The sequence below is a fragment of the Cajanus cajan genome, chromosome 4, assembly GCF_000230855.2.
Source record: "Cajanus cajan strain Asha chromosome 4, NIPB_CcT2T_4, whole genome shotgun sequence".
Classification (NCBI taxonomy): domain Eukaryota; kingdom Viridiplantae; phylum Streptophyta; class Magnoliopsida; order Fabales; family Fabaceae; genus Cajanus; species Cajanus cajan.
In genome coordinates this window covers 13,273,317-13,288,416 of record NC_138520.1, presented here as the reverse complement: position 1 = coordinate 13,288,416, position 15,100 = coordinate 13,273,317, and the positions used below count along the sequence as shown (strand labels likewise).

Genomic DNA, 15,100 nt, shown 5'->3' with positions numbered 1-15,100 from the left:
TCTCATTCTCTCTTCTCTTATACTCTCTTCTTCTCCTCTTCTTCTCTTTGAAGACCTAGAGGAACCCATAGGAGGTGGTTCTACCCTAGTAGAAGGAGCCTAGAGGAGGAAGCTCTTCTTTAGTTTCAGTGCCTGTTATCCAGGTAAGGGGGGGAGTGAGAAATCTCGCTCTGGGTGTGGGATTGTATGCTGGGTAGTGGGATTGGCCCCCAATCCTGTGTTTGTTGTATGTTATATTGTTTGTATGTTCTAATTGCTTGGTTAATATGTGTGTATGAATAGAAACTATGTTGAGATTATGATTGTGAAAGTTATGAATATGATATGATAATGTGAATGTGATGTTTCTAATGATATGATGTGATGATGAAATATGATGTGAAATGACCATGAGATATGATTGACCATGAGATAGATAATGTGATAATGTGACAATGAGATATGAAATGTGATAAAGAGAAATGACCATGGAAAGTGATAAAGTGATATGAGAATGCATAGAGTCTTGTTTGACATGCATCATTTGCATAAAGTGATAAGGGTACGATATGGAATACGCCGCCAGAGAAGGCCCCCTAGTGTAAAAGCTGTGGGGATCAGTCCTTGGGGATGGCTCGGTTTGGAAGTCCCAGTCTCGCCCATTGTGTGCATGGGATGTATCTTGCGCGGCTTAGCTATCCCGACGAGACTCTGGTAGTATGTCCTTCTAGTGAGAGTGCGCAGAGGTTGTGTCCCGGCATGTACTCCTAGACTACTTTTTGTGTATTGCTAGCGGCAATATACTACGTGATAAGTGACTGGCGCCACATGCATGATAAAATGTAGTCCGTGTCCATACATGTGTCTTTTGATATTATATGACAAATGGATATGCCTTGAATGAGTAAGATGTGATATTGTTAATCTATGTTATATATGTTTTGTTTGTGTTTGGCTATCTAGTATATATATTCCTACACTGTGAGCCGAGTGAGATGTTTTCTCACTCCCTTTTTCTTTGTGTTGTTTTTCTTTAACCGTTATACAGGTGATTATCAGCATGAGGATGAGGATGTTGGTGGTGAAGCTTAGGCTTCTTTATGGGCTATGCTCTGATAGGACATGTGACATCGGGGTATAGATAAGATTAGATTAGGTTGTTAATGTTATTTTAAATTACTTTGAAAACTCTGAGATTTATTTCTTTGTAATTTCCGCTGATTATGTTTGTTAAAAATGTGATACTCTTTAAACATGTTTGATTATTAAAGTTATATTATTTAAATTTATTGATTTATGATATGCGGGGTAGAGGGTGTCACATTTAGTGGTATCAAAGCAAGTCGATCTAATCGACCGTGAGTTATGAGTCTACTATGCTTGTTTGGTAGATTAATAATGTGATGAGTTGATTGATGTGCTAATATGATGATTGATTATGTTGTGTGCATTGTGTTCTCAGGATTTGTTTGATAGACATGATATAATTTGATGATGCTATTTTTGATTTCTCTTTTCATAATTGCTTATTTGTTTGATACTTCTTGCTTACGTAAGAAGTAGTGGTTGAGTAGTATCACTCGTATGGTGAGCTTATGTACCAATAGTACGGATAAAGCCTATTGAGACCTTAGAATTAGGAGAGACATTAATTTGTCAAAAGTTTACGATTAATGAAATTTAGGAATCTATAGTAGTAGCGATTGAATCCAAGGAGGTTGTATCTGAGAATTGGAGTTTTGATATTTTGATGAGAGGTTGAAACGTTCCTTGAGTATTGGTGCTTCATGTTAACTTTTATAGTTTAGGCAATATGTGAATATTATTCTCTAAGTCCTTTGCACTAAATATGTGAGCTGTTTTGGTCTAGGATTGTAATGGAAAGCTTGAATATGAGTTTAAGGTGGAAAGGAGTGAGTTTGGAATGGTTGAGGTATTTTGTGAAATGTTAGTACACTATTGCTGTATAATATGGGGATTATTTTCGTTAAAATTTTGTTGTGCCTGTATGAGTATCATATTGACAGAATCAGATTTTATGGTCTTCACAAAAGTAGTAGCTTTGGACGTTATCTTTCTAATGGAACTGGAATCAGGTAAAACGGAGGTATAGAACTCTAGTTATAGCTACTTTGGTGATCAAAGGTCTAGTTATAAGCGCTGAATATATCTGCTGCGGTTTTTGAAATTTGTAGCTAAGAAGATGATCTTTTTAGAATTCTATGTCTTCGTAGGAGTTGTAGCTTATTCTCTTATCTTTATTTTGAGATAGGTTTGAGATCATTTGAATAAGTATAACTCTCTAGGTATCATTTTCTTTAAACATTGTTGAAGGGATATGTATGGTTTCATGATATTTTTAAATCGTTAGGCAATGCAAGGATAAGAATTGATTTTGTTTTGGGGTGTTTGCATAAGGATTGAGAGGTTGTTTAAAGGTTGTATAATGCTATGTGATAAAGTTTGTTCATGTACATGCTTATCGATGGTATATTTGAAGGTTTAAAGATGGTATTCTAATATGATTTAGTAAGCATGTATGTTGATATGTGGATAGATTACCTTAGGGATCAATTGGTGAATGTCGTGTGGTTAGTGAGATTGATCTTAGGGTGTGATATGATCATATTGTAGTTGAAGGTGGAGATATATTCAAGACGGTTGTATGTTAAGTATTACTATTTTATTTTATCTTATTTATTGATTGATTGATTGATTTATTTATTATTTTTATTGTATAAGATAAGTTTTCTAGTTCTTGTAAATTCCAGTTAAGGTAAACATGGATATGTCTCAGGTAGAAGTTGTATTTAAGTGGGGAGATATCTAAGCCAATTAGTGAAGATAAGAGTTTTATGATGTTAGCTTATTATTATTGGAGATTTATTGAAGGAATTTCTAAGATAGCTTTGCCCTTAACTACATTCACTAAGAGGAGTATTGTCTTTATGTGGGATAGTAAGTATGAGAGTAGTTCCAACTCTTAAGGCAAGATTGACTAGTGTTAATACTACTAGATTTTAGTAAGTCTTTTGTGGAACATAGTTATGTTTCTAAGATAAGATTGGATAGAGTGTGGATGCAAGAAGGAACAGATAAGTAGCTTATGATTCTAGAAAATTGAGAATTTATCAGAAGGAATTACCTTACCCATGACCTTGATTTGAAGACATTACCTATATGATTCTAAGCTTGAGGTATTTAGCGATCATAAGAGTTTTAAATATCTATTGACCAAAAGAGATAGTTAGAAATTTTTAAGGAATAAGATTTTGATCTTACTGGTTATTTGGCCAAAGCCATTGTGGTAACCAATGTTTTGAGTAGGAAACCTTTATATTTTTCCTTATGATTAGAAAGAAGGATCTTTTTAGGGATTTAAGTCTGACTTGTGAGATTACTCCTAGTGGTGAAAAACTAGGTGTGACTCGAGTAACAAGTGGATCATTGAGATAAATTGGAGAAATACAATTAGTTGATTCATATTGGTAACAAGATATGAGACTATAGAATAAGGTGATGGATAGGGGTTTGAATTGGTTGAAGATGGAGCAGTAAAATTAGTGATTTGATATGTATAACATGCTTAGGTGCTTGATCTTTACAGATGATCATAGAAGTAATATCAATATTATGACAGATGCCTTGATTACGATGATCACTAATATATTTAAGGATTGGATTTGATTGGAGAATTTAGGGACTTATGATTGATGTGTGAGACTACCTTTAGGAACATTGAATTGACTATGGTTGAAAATAACTAGTGAATTAATGGATGAGATTAGAATCTTTTCTAGTGAACCAAGTGGAAAAGATTAGTAGGAATATGATTAAAATTTATAATAATAATAAATAAAAAAAAAAATTGGAATTGATGTTGTTTTGAGGTGCAAGAATAAATTTGGGTGCTTAATAATCTTGAAATTAGAAAGATGATCTTAAAGGGAGGACACAAGAGTACTCTTAGCATCCATTTAAGAGCCACTAAGATGTACCAAGACCTTAGGAAAATATTCCAGTGGCCTAAGATAGAAGAATTTGTGTATGCTTGCTTAGTATGTTAGAAGGCTAAGGGAGAACATCAGAAACCTTCAGGTTTACTGCAACCTTTAGATGTGCCTGTGTGGAAATGAGATAGCATCTCGATGGATTTTGTAGTAGGATTACCTAGGACATGGAAGAACTTGGATGATTATATGGGTCATTGTGGATAGATTAACTAAGTCTGCCCATTTTATTCCCATTAACATTAGATACCCTTTGGAAAGGTTAACCAAGTTGTACATAGGTGAGATTGTAAGGTTGCATGGGGTTCCTACTAGTATAGTTTCGGATAGAGATCCTAGGTTCACCTCTAGATTTTGGGATGGCACCCTATGAGGCTTTGTATGGTAGGAGATGTAGAACACCTTTGTGTTGGGCAGAATCTGGAGAGAGTGCCATATTAGGAATTGAAATAGTTCAACAAACTACTGAAAAGGTTAGGACAATCCAAAAGAAAATGAGAGCATCACAGAGTAGGCAGAAGAGCTACCATGATAAAAGAAGGAAAGACCTTGAGTTTAAAGAAGGAGATCATGTATTCCTTAAAGTAACTCCTTGGACTGGAATTGGTAGAGCACTTAAATCTCGCAAGCTTACTCTACGATTCATTGGTCCCTACCAGATCCTTAAGAGAATTGGTGATGTAGCTTTCCAAATTGCGTTACCTCCATCCCTATCAAATCTTCATGATGTCTTTCATGTTTCTCAACCTAGAAAATACATTCATCTCATATTGTGGAATCCGACAACATTCAGTTAAAGGATAACCTCACCTATGAGACTATACCTTTGAGGATTGAGGATAAGAGGGTAAAGAAACTAAGAGGTAAGGAAATTCTTTTAGTCAAGGCTATTTGGGGAGGAAACTTTGAAGAAGGCGCTATATGGAAACTAGAAAGCAAGGGGAGAGAAGATTATCCATTCCTGTTTTCAGGTAAATTTCGAGGACGAAATTTCTTAAAGGAGGGGAGAATTGTAACACCCTAGTTTTCAAAATGGTTATTATTACTATTATTATTATTATTATGTGGTATTTGGTCATAAATTGGTGGTTATATTTTACTTCAATTGTAGATAATTTACACTCCATTTATGCTTAGAAAGATATGTGTGTTGTTGGACCTAATTAGATAGTTGTGAATTTTTTTAAGAACCATTTCTCGCTGGGCTGACTGACAAGTATCGGTTTTTGGGGTATAACTTGGGCTGTGGTGGTCCAAATGATGCAAAATTGGTGTCAATGGAAAGATAAGAGAAAAACGTACACCTTTGTAAGAAATAGCCATTTGCAAATTCGGTCGTATAGAAGGTCAAAAATTTGAATTTGATTGATACAATTGTTTCTCGCTGGGCTGATTGGCAAGCCTCGGTGTTTAGGGAATACATTGGGCTGTGATTGTTCAAATAATGCAAACTTGGTGGCTATGGAAAGATACAAGAAAACCCTACAACTTTCATGAAGTAACCATTCACAAATTCGGCCGTCTAGAAGGTCAAATTCGGTGGTCAAAAATCGGTGCGGAAAAGAATATGGCATCCAACTCATCCCACTAACAACACCAACTCATCCCATTTCGTTTTGTCTAAGATTTTTCCATTATTTTCCATTATTTTAATGTGTTATGGAGGCTATAAATAGGCCTTCACTTCTCCATTGCAAACCATCCCTCAATTCTCATTCTCTCTTCTCTTATACTCTCTTCTTCTCCTCTTCTTCTCTTTGAAGACCTAGAGGAACCCATAGGAGGTGGTTCTACCCTAGTAGAAGGAGCCTAGAGGAGGAAGCTCTTCTTTAGTTTCAGTGCCTGTTATCCAGGTAAGGGGGGAGTGAGAAATCTCACTCTGGGTGTGGGATTGTATGCTGGGTAGTGGGATTGGCCCCCAATCCTGTGTTTGTTGTATGTTATATTGTTTGTATGTTCTAATTGCTTGGTTAATATGTGTGTATGAATAGAAACTATGTTGAGATTATGATTGTGAAAGTTATGAATATGATATGATAATGTGAATGTGATGTTTCTAATGATATGATGTGATGATGAAATATGATGTGAAATGACCATGAGATATGATTGACCATGAGATAGATAATGTGATAATGTGACAATGAGATATGAAATGTGATAAAGAGAAATGACCATGGAAAGTGATAAAGTGATATGAGAATGCATAGAGTCTTGTTTGACATGCATCATTTGCATAAAGTGATAAGGGTACGATATGGAATATGCCGCCAGAGAAGGCCCCCTAGTGTAAAAGCTGTGGGGATCAGTCCTTGGGGATGGCTCGGTTTGGAAGTCCCAGTCTCGCCCATTGCGTGCATGGGATGTATCTTGCGCGGCTTAGCTATCCCGACGAGACTCTGGTAGTATGTCCTTCTAGTGAGAGTGCGCAGAGGTTGTGTCCCGGCATGTACTCCTAGACTACTTTTTGTGTATTGCTAGCGGCAATATACTACGTGATAAGTGACTGGCGCCACATGCATGATAAAATGTAGTCCGTGTCCATACATGTGTCTTTTGATATTATATGACAAATGGATATGCCTTGAATGAGTAAGATGTGATATTGTTAATCTATGTTATATATGTTTTGTTTGTGTTTGGCTATCTAGTATATATATTCCTACACTGTGAGCCGAGTGAGATGTTTTCTCACTCCCTTTTTCTCTGTGTTGTTTTTCTTTAACCGTTATACAGGTGATTATCAGCATGAGGCTGAGGATGTTGGTGGTGAAGCTTAGGCTTCTTTATGGGCTATGCTCTGATAGGACATGTGACATCGGGGTATAGATAAGATTAGATTAGGTTGTTAATGTTATTTTAAATTACTTTGAAAACTCTGAGATTTATTTCTTTGTAATTTCCGCTGATTATGTTTGTTAAAAATGTGATACTCTTTAAACATGTTTGATTATTAAAGTTATATTATTTAAATTTATTGATTTATGATATGCGGGGTAGAGGGTGTCACACCACTCGAAGCCGGATCTTTCTCACCTAAAACATCCACAAATCGTACGGTGAGAAAGAAAACATCTATATATATAGCACATAAGAAAACACAACATATTAATTTAATATTCATAAATATTTCAACATAACATAATTCAATCAACCATGCATCGTCATCACGTCATCATTCTCAATTACACTAATTTGCACTTCACACTATGCCAAGGTCACGTTACCCATTTAACAACCTCAGGCCGTGCTCACCCCTGATATAATACTGTGTCAAGGTCACGTTATCCCTATCCCAGGGCCGTGCTCACCCTTGACATGTTAACCAAGGTCACGATACCCACGTAACAATCCAGAGCCGTGCTCACCCCTGATATAACATTATGCCAAGGTCACGTTACCCCTATCCTAGGGCCGTGCCCACCCCTGACATGTTAACCAAGGTCACGATACTCAAGTAACAATCTCGGGCTGTGCTCACCCCTGGTCATAGGTGTGAAGAACCACAACCACATCTCATTCACATTCCACACAACATCTCATAATTCAATTTCATACATATATTCAAGGTTGTCAATCTCGAGAGTTTACGTAATCTCGTGGAGACTCCGTAAACTCGTATCGTAAACTCGTCTCGTAAACTCGTAAGAGATTACTCAATAATAAATAAATAAATAAATAAATAAAAATAACATAATAATTAATGTGTTACATCAATTATTAATATGTTATGTCAATTGTCTATGTGATATATTAGTAATTAATATAAATATAAATACACGTTGAAAACTTTTTTAGATTAAGGATATTTCTGTATGAAAAAAATAGGGGTGAAAGTGCAAAAATTATGGGCCGTGTAAACAGCATTGATGAGCCCACTTAAATTCGGGGCCAATATACAAAACTAGCCCATCAAACCTGATCCCACGAGACACGACCGGTGTGCATCTCGAACCGGGTTTAATGAACAAAATTGCAAGAATCGAAGAAGTTAGAAGCTAGTTAGATCAAACATCTAAATAGAGATCGGAGAAGAAGAAGAGAAGAGAATGGGAACGACGGTGGCGGGTCTAGCACCGGGTCTGTCACGGAAGCTGAAGAAGGTTCTAGAATCGAGGATCGACATGTCTGATCTCTTGTCTTTGTAACGACCCACCCTAGGCCGTCACATCAAAACCAACTAAAATAAAATGATATATAATATAGAAAATAGAGCAAAAGCCAGCTACGCTAGAGTGTAAAATTTGTCTTCATAATATCAAACATAATTATATCAGAGTCAGTCTTAGTAAAATTATACATTAATCCCATAATAACATCATATAAGACACCCTAGGTGCTGGTCAAGCTCTAAGCCTAGCTACTTCTCAAAGCAGCTACCAAAGACTTCTTGCTGTCCCAAGCCTCACACCTGATCTGCTCCCCCACATAGTGAGATCATCACAGTCCAAACCACATGGAAACATGCAAGGGTTAGCACATATAAACCAACCATAGTACGATAAAATGAAATATCATTAAACAGATATTTATCCATAATATATATATATCCGCACCAAGGAAATAAACCTTATAAATAATTATTTCCATGCCAAATATAAATCAAATCTAAAATCCAATGCATACAATCCATACCATTTGTATACATATTTCCACATCCAGAAACAAAGTCACACCACTGTATAATTATTCCATGATCTCACACCAACATATCCTCACAATGTTGGCCTCAACACCATCCACCAAGTGTTGACACGCACGCTGAAACATATCAGCAACCCAGGAATCACACCTGACCTCTCATGGAAATATACAGCTGGAATTACGTCGTCACGTAACCCTGGTGATCATGGCCACTTCATCCATCGGTATGACTCGGCCTTGCCCCCATACCGGTAGCAAATAGAATACTTAGAGGAGTACTTCAGAATCCACCTAACATCTGAAGTGGTTTATCATATAATCCTTGGAAAAGTTCCTTATTGGAATCCTCACCATGAGATTCACAAATTTTATAGTTTTCCAAAGATTATATCCTGATCTCACCAAGAGATCTTCCATACCATAACCTTACTCCTCTAAGTCCTATTAGCTTTTCAAACCACATGCACATAGCATATTCCAAGATTATATGAAATCTTTTCCAAAATCATGCCAAAATACTCAATATAGCAAAGTAAATAAATAAACACTCAAAATAACTATCAATTTAACCAATTTACCCTTTTTTGTGAAATGACAATCTTCATATAACGTATCATATTATGAGTTATACTTCTCCTATCATACTCAAACTTAACTCATATGAAAGATAAGAAGATTTTATAAAACTTTTATGAAGATATCAAATCCTAATTCCATCATTTACTTTGTGAAAAATTCTAAAAACCGCAACAGCTATAAGTAAAGCTGACAGCTTGACCCTTTTTCACTAAAATAAACATATCTTGAGTTCTAGACCTCCTTTTTGAGTGATTCCAACGCCATTGGAAAGCTAAGATCCAAGGCTACAACTTTCATTTAGACTACAAAGTCCAGTTCTGAAAACACAAAAGCGCTCAGCGCCTCAAAAGCGCTCAGCGCTTTTCCTCCAGAAACTCTCCTCTAGCTCTCGGCCTCAAAAGCGCTCAGCGCTTTAAATCCGCTCAGCGGTTTGGTTCCAGAAACCCTCCCCTGTTACGAAAATCCTCAATTTTCACCCTCAAGATCCATTCCAAAAGAAATTTATACAATTCCAAACCATTATAGAGTATAAACACCATCCAAACACAACATATTAAGCGATAAAGACGAGTATTAACTATCAATCCATGAAAATCATAAGAAATCATGAAGAAATCTAACCAAATCATTTCCATCCCAATCCAGTCTCAAACTTGCATAAAACGTGAAATCAATGTGATATTTCAACTCTATACATACTAGATTAAGTCTTATAAGTACTACCCTTACCTCAAAAACTTCAGAAATGCAAGATTTGGACAAACCCCCAAATTCCCAATTCAAACTTCAATCTCAATTTTCAAGGCTTTAGAGGCCAAATCTCCTGAAACTCCAGTTGTGAAGATTGATCCTAGCTTGATAAGCTTCCCAAATATGTCCTCAGCTTCCCTCCGGACCAGAGCCTTTCTCTCTCTACTTTCTCTCTCTAAAAACTGTCTCTGTCTGACAAATGAAATCCTCCGGTCCTAAGTCCCTATATATATAGCCATTTTTCAAAATTTCCAAATTTCACCCTTAGCACCTATTCACCTCAAATATCCTATTCCTTGAAGTATTTCAACTCCATAAGCTCTGAAACAACCTCAATTTCATTCAGAAAGACCAAATTTATCTTATGTTCCTATCCTTCGATCTCCTACCCATCTTATTCCTTTCCATGCAATACTCACAACTCACCACCATATGAAATGCAACATGTGTCAACACACAAACAAATATCACTTTCAGATATAGATGCTTGGAATAATGAGTTGCATGCCATAATACTTCACTTAACCAAGATGAGGAGGAAGGTGATCAGTCTTCTTCCCTCTTAATACTGGTTCAGTATAATGGTGTACAATGCATCATTCACCAAATTCATGCACACACATGCCTATACAAACTATCAAAACATCAACCTCTCATCTCATACTATAAAATCACTATCATGCTTAAATAACTAATCAAAATCACATTAACATATACATACATACATATATACTAAATAACTTAGTATTTTCCATGGTGTTACAACTCTCCCCAACAACAAAAATTTTCGTCCCCGAAAATTCACTTACTCATAAAGAGATATGGGTATTGATCCTTCATTCTATCTTCCAACTCCCAAGTGGCTTCATTAGTAACCTCATCCCAAATAACCTTTACCAAATTGATAGATTTACCCCGCAATTGCTTAACTTTCCTATCTGCCACTGAAACTGGCTGTTTCTCAAAAGTTAAATTCTCCTTAACTTGCACTGCCTCTGATTCCAAGACATGACTCGGATCGTGAATATACTTTCTCAACTGTGAAACATGGAACACATCATGCAGATTAGTTATAAATATTTATATATATTTGTATATTCGTTATAAATTTTAATTATATATAAGTAATAATTATATATAAAATACTAGTTATAATAATTATATTTTAAATTTATGATAAATAATTTATATAGTATAATAAATTTATTGAATTGATTGTTGATTTTTTCAAGGTATATTAAATTCAGTTTAGAAATAAAGTTGAGAATAATAGATTAAATGTAAAGATAGTCTTTTAGTAATCCTAATTTGATAATAAATTTATTGTTTTTAATTGTTAGTTTGATTTTTCAATTAAGTTATAAGATTAAAGTTTTAAATAAATAATAAATAAATAAAACTTTATCTTTGATTTTGAATATAAATTTAAATTTTTAAGATAACATAATAAATTACCAAGTTTTAAAATATTGTCTTTAGTTGTTATTTTAATCTTTTACAATTAGGCTATAAGATAAATGTAAAAAAAAATCATTATCTTTAATTTTGAATCAAAATTCATATGTTTAAGATCAAATAAAAATGTAAAACAAAAATATTTCTTTCTCTCAAATTGAATTTGAATAATAGAGCATCATTCTCTTGGATAACGAGATAATATTTTTATTTGATTGATTTTTGTTTGTTACATTTATATTGTATCATTATGTTATGATAATCAAAAATATTGGATTGACAAGAAAAATATATTTTAAAATTAAAATAAATAATATATTTTTACCTTTAAAAATTAAATTAACTATTAATGCGTTGTATAGTTAATAAGTCATGAACATTGTGAGATTTGTAATATCCCAAAATTTTATTCAAATGAAAAGAGTTATTTATTATGTGAATAAGTATTTTATTCCCGTATTTTACTATTCATGTATCTGTATTTTACTATTTACATATACGTATTTTACTATTTATGAATTATTTAGATGAATAGTATTTTACTATTCATGAATAGTAATTATATTATTATTTTAATGAATAGTGCATAGTGCATAGTAACTTCAAAATTTCTATAAATAGGGACCTAAGGATTTTGAAAATTCATAACTAGAGAGAAGAAAAGTTTAGAGAGAAGGAATTCTAGAGAGATAGAAAGAGAAAATAAGAGAGAAGGTTCTGCCTAGGTTGTGAAAAGAGGAGGAGAATAGAGAAGGTTCTGCTCTAGTTCCGGTTCCGGTTTAAGGAGAAAGAGAGGAGATTCTGCCCAAATTCCTATTTATCCAGGTGATCATCATCATGAGGATGTTGGTGATGAGGCCTAAAGGCTTCTTGGGGCATGCTCTGATAGGATGTGACATCGGGTTTAGCTAGGATTTCTCTTATGTCTTTCTTGTTCTAAAAAATATTTTCTTTTCTTGTGTAATTTAATAAATTATAAATTGATTCCTAACTAGGAGGCACTGCCACCTTTACTGGGATTAATTTATAATCTTTGAATTCTAATAACTTCTTGAGTTTAATATTTATGTGTATAAATTATGAATGTGCATCTTCTACCTTATGATACTTATTGTTTTATATCATTCTATGAAAATCTTTTATAAATATAGTTTATGTTTATTGAGGATGTTGGGGTAGAGGGTGTCACATTTAGTGGTATCAGAGCTAGTCGATTTTATCGGCCGTGAGTTATGTGTCTACTATATTTATTGATAAATGAATTGATTGTGAGATCTATTATGTTGATATGATGCTTGCCTATGTCTATTAATTGTATTATTTCTTTAGAATATGGCTGGTAGAAATGATCGTGCGATTGCTGATGCTCTCCAAGCATTAGCCCAAGCTATGAACAACAATAATATGAATGGAGTTGCTCCTAACTGGTTGGAGCAATTTCAGAGGAATAATCCACCCACTTTCAAAGGAGGTTATGACCCAGATGCCGCCATGAATTGGTTATCAGAGATCGAGAAAATCTTTAATGTTATGGATTGTCCCCTTACAGAGAGAGTGAAGCTAGCCACTTTCATGCTGACAGATGATGCTTACTTTTGGTGGGAAGGAGCACTTCGGAGGATAATTGATGGAGGCGTACATTTGAATTGGGAGAACTTCAAGAGGGTCTTTCTTGAAAAATATTTTCCAGATGATGTAAGGAGTAGGAAGGAAATGGAATTTCTTGAACTGAAACAAGGAAACGATACGGTAGAGGTATATGTTGCAAAGTTTGATGCTTTGGTCCGCTACTGTACACACTATCATGGTGAAGGTGGGGAAAGGGCCAAATGCATAAAGTTTGTAAATGGTCTGCGTCCTGAAGTGAAAACAGCAATCAACTATCAGGAGATATATCATTTTCCCACTCTGGTTAATAAGTGCAGTATTTATGATCGTGACAACCGTGCTCGTGCTGCTTTCTATAAAGGAGCTGGAGGCCCTGCTCGTACAGTGAATTCTAATACTTCTGGTAGAAGTAAGCCTTATTCCAACCCTACAAGATTTCAAGGGAATATGACTACTAATAATAGAAGTAAGTCCTTTACTAGAGGAACCACTGTAAATACTACTGGAAGTGTTGGAGGATCTACTTTTTCAGGGAGATGTGGGAAGTGTGGACGTGTTGGTCATAACAAGTCAGAATGTCGTGACAAGGAGATTACCTGTTTCAACTGTAGTGGTAAAGGACATATTAGCACTCAATGTCCTGAACCACCAAGAACACGTGTCGTTGGATCAGGATCGCAAACCAAACGACCAAAGACTGTAGGAAGAGTATTTGCTCTTAGTGGTGTTGAAGCTGCTCAGTCAGAAAATTTGATACAAGGTACTTGTTTCATAGCTGAGACTCCTTTTGTTGTACTATTTGATTCTGGTGCAACTCATTCCTTTATTTCCATCTCTTGAAATTGCCTGTGTCTTTGTTAAATTTTGATTTAGTTGTTGAAACCCCTACTAATGGTTCAGTAACTACATCCCTAGTGTGTTTAAAATGCCCTTTGACAATTTCTGATAAACAGTTTCTAGTTGACTTAATCTGTCTGCCTCTTAGTCAATTAGATGTAATCCTTGGTATGGATTGGCTATCTTCTCACCATGTTCTTTTAAATTGCTTTGATAAATCCATTTCATTTGGTGAATGTAAGAGTACGGAATTTCTTAGTGCTTCTAACATTAAAACTTGTTTAAAGGAAAATGAAAGGGTATACATGATCTTATCTTCATTAACAGTTGAGACTGAGAGTAAGCTAGATGAGATTCCCTTAGTGAGAGAATTTCCAGAAGTATTTCCTAAGGATGTGTCTAGTTTACCACCTGAGAGAGAGATTGAGTTCAGTATAGACTTAGTGCCAGGTACCGCACCCATATCTATAGCACCATATAGGATGTCTCCTAAAGAGTTAGTTGAGCTTAAGAAACAGATAGAGGAACTACAAGAGAAACAATTCATTAGGCCTAGTGTTTCACCTTGGGGAGCGCCTGTTCTATTGGTCAAGAAGAAAGATGGGAGCATGAGATTATGCATAGATTATAGACAATTGAATAAGGTAACCATTAAGAATAAGTATCCATTGCCTAGAATAGATGACCTTATGGACCAGCTAGTTGGGGCTTGTGTGTTTAGTAAGATAGATTTGAGATCAGGTTATCACCAAATCCGAGTGAAATCCGAGGATATCCCAAAGACTGCTTTTAGGACCCGCTATGGGCACTATGAGTATTTAGTGATGCCTTTTGGTGTGACTAATGCACCTAGTGTTTTCATGGACTACATGAATAGGATCTTTCACCCTTACTTGGATAGATTTGTGGTGGTCTTCATAGATGATATTCTAGTATATTCTAAGAATAGGGAGGAGCATGCTGAGCACCTTAGGATCGTTCTTCAAACCCTTAAGGAGAAACAGTTGTATGCTAAATTGACAAAATGTGAATTTTGGTTGGAGAGTGTAAATTTTTTAGGACATGTGATATCCAAGGATGGGATAGCTGTAGATCCTTCTAAGGTAGAGGCGGTTCTTGAATGGAAAACACCTAAGTCAGTTTTTGAGATTAGGAGTTTTCTAGGACTAGCTGGGTATTATAGGAGATTTATAGAGGGTTTTTCTAAATTAGCTTTACCTTTGACCAAATTGACTAGG

The 15,100-nt window shown here is 35.2% G+C and overlaps 1 protein-coding gene across 2 annotated transcripts; it reads left to right on the top strand.

The window, feature by feature from the left end:
- LOC145956716 (uncharacterized) lies at positions 1 to 14,471 on the top strand. 2 transcript variants are annotated; one of them, XR_014432948.1, is made up of 3 exons: positions 1 to 143; positions 1,028 to 5,842; positions 6,726 to 6,974. XR_014432948.1 is itself a non-coding variant. In XM_083072274.1 (2 exons), exon 2 carries the CDS (start codon positions 12,750 to 12,752, stop codon positions 13,863 to 13,865), a length of 1,116 nt encoding a protein of 371 aa, XP_082928400.1. In that variant the 5' UTR covers positions 5,704 to 5,842; positions 12,243 to 12,749; the 3' UTR covers positions 13,866 to 14,471. The 2 variants fall into 2 exon arrangements, 1 of the variants encoding a protein (XP_082928400.1); XM_083072274.1 differs by lacking the exons at positions 1 to 143; positions 6,726 to 6,974 and adding an exon at positions 12,243 to 14,471 and having other exon boundaries at positions 5,704 to 5,842.
- The last annotated feature ends 629 nt before the right edge of the window (positions 14,472 to 15,100 follow it).

Excerpts from the sequence above, each read along its gene's own strand:
- LOC145956716 (XM_083072274.1), top strand. The coding sequence starts at position 12,750 with ATGGCTGGTAGAAATGATCGTGCGATTGCTGATGCTCTCCAAGCATTA.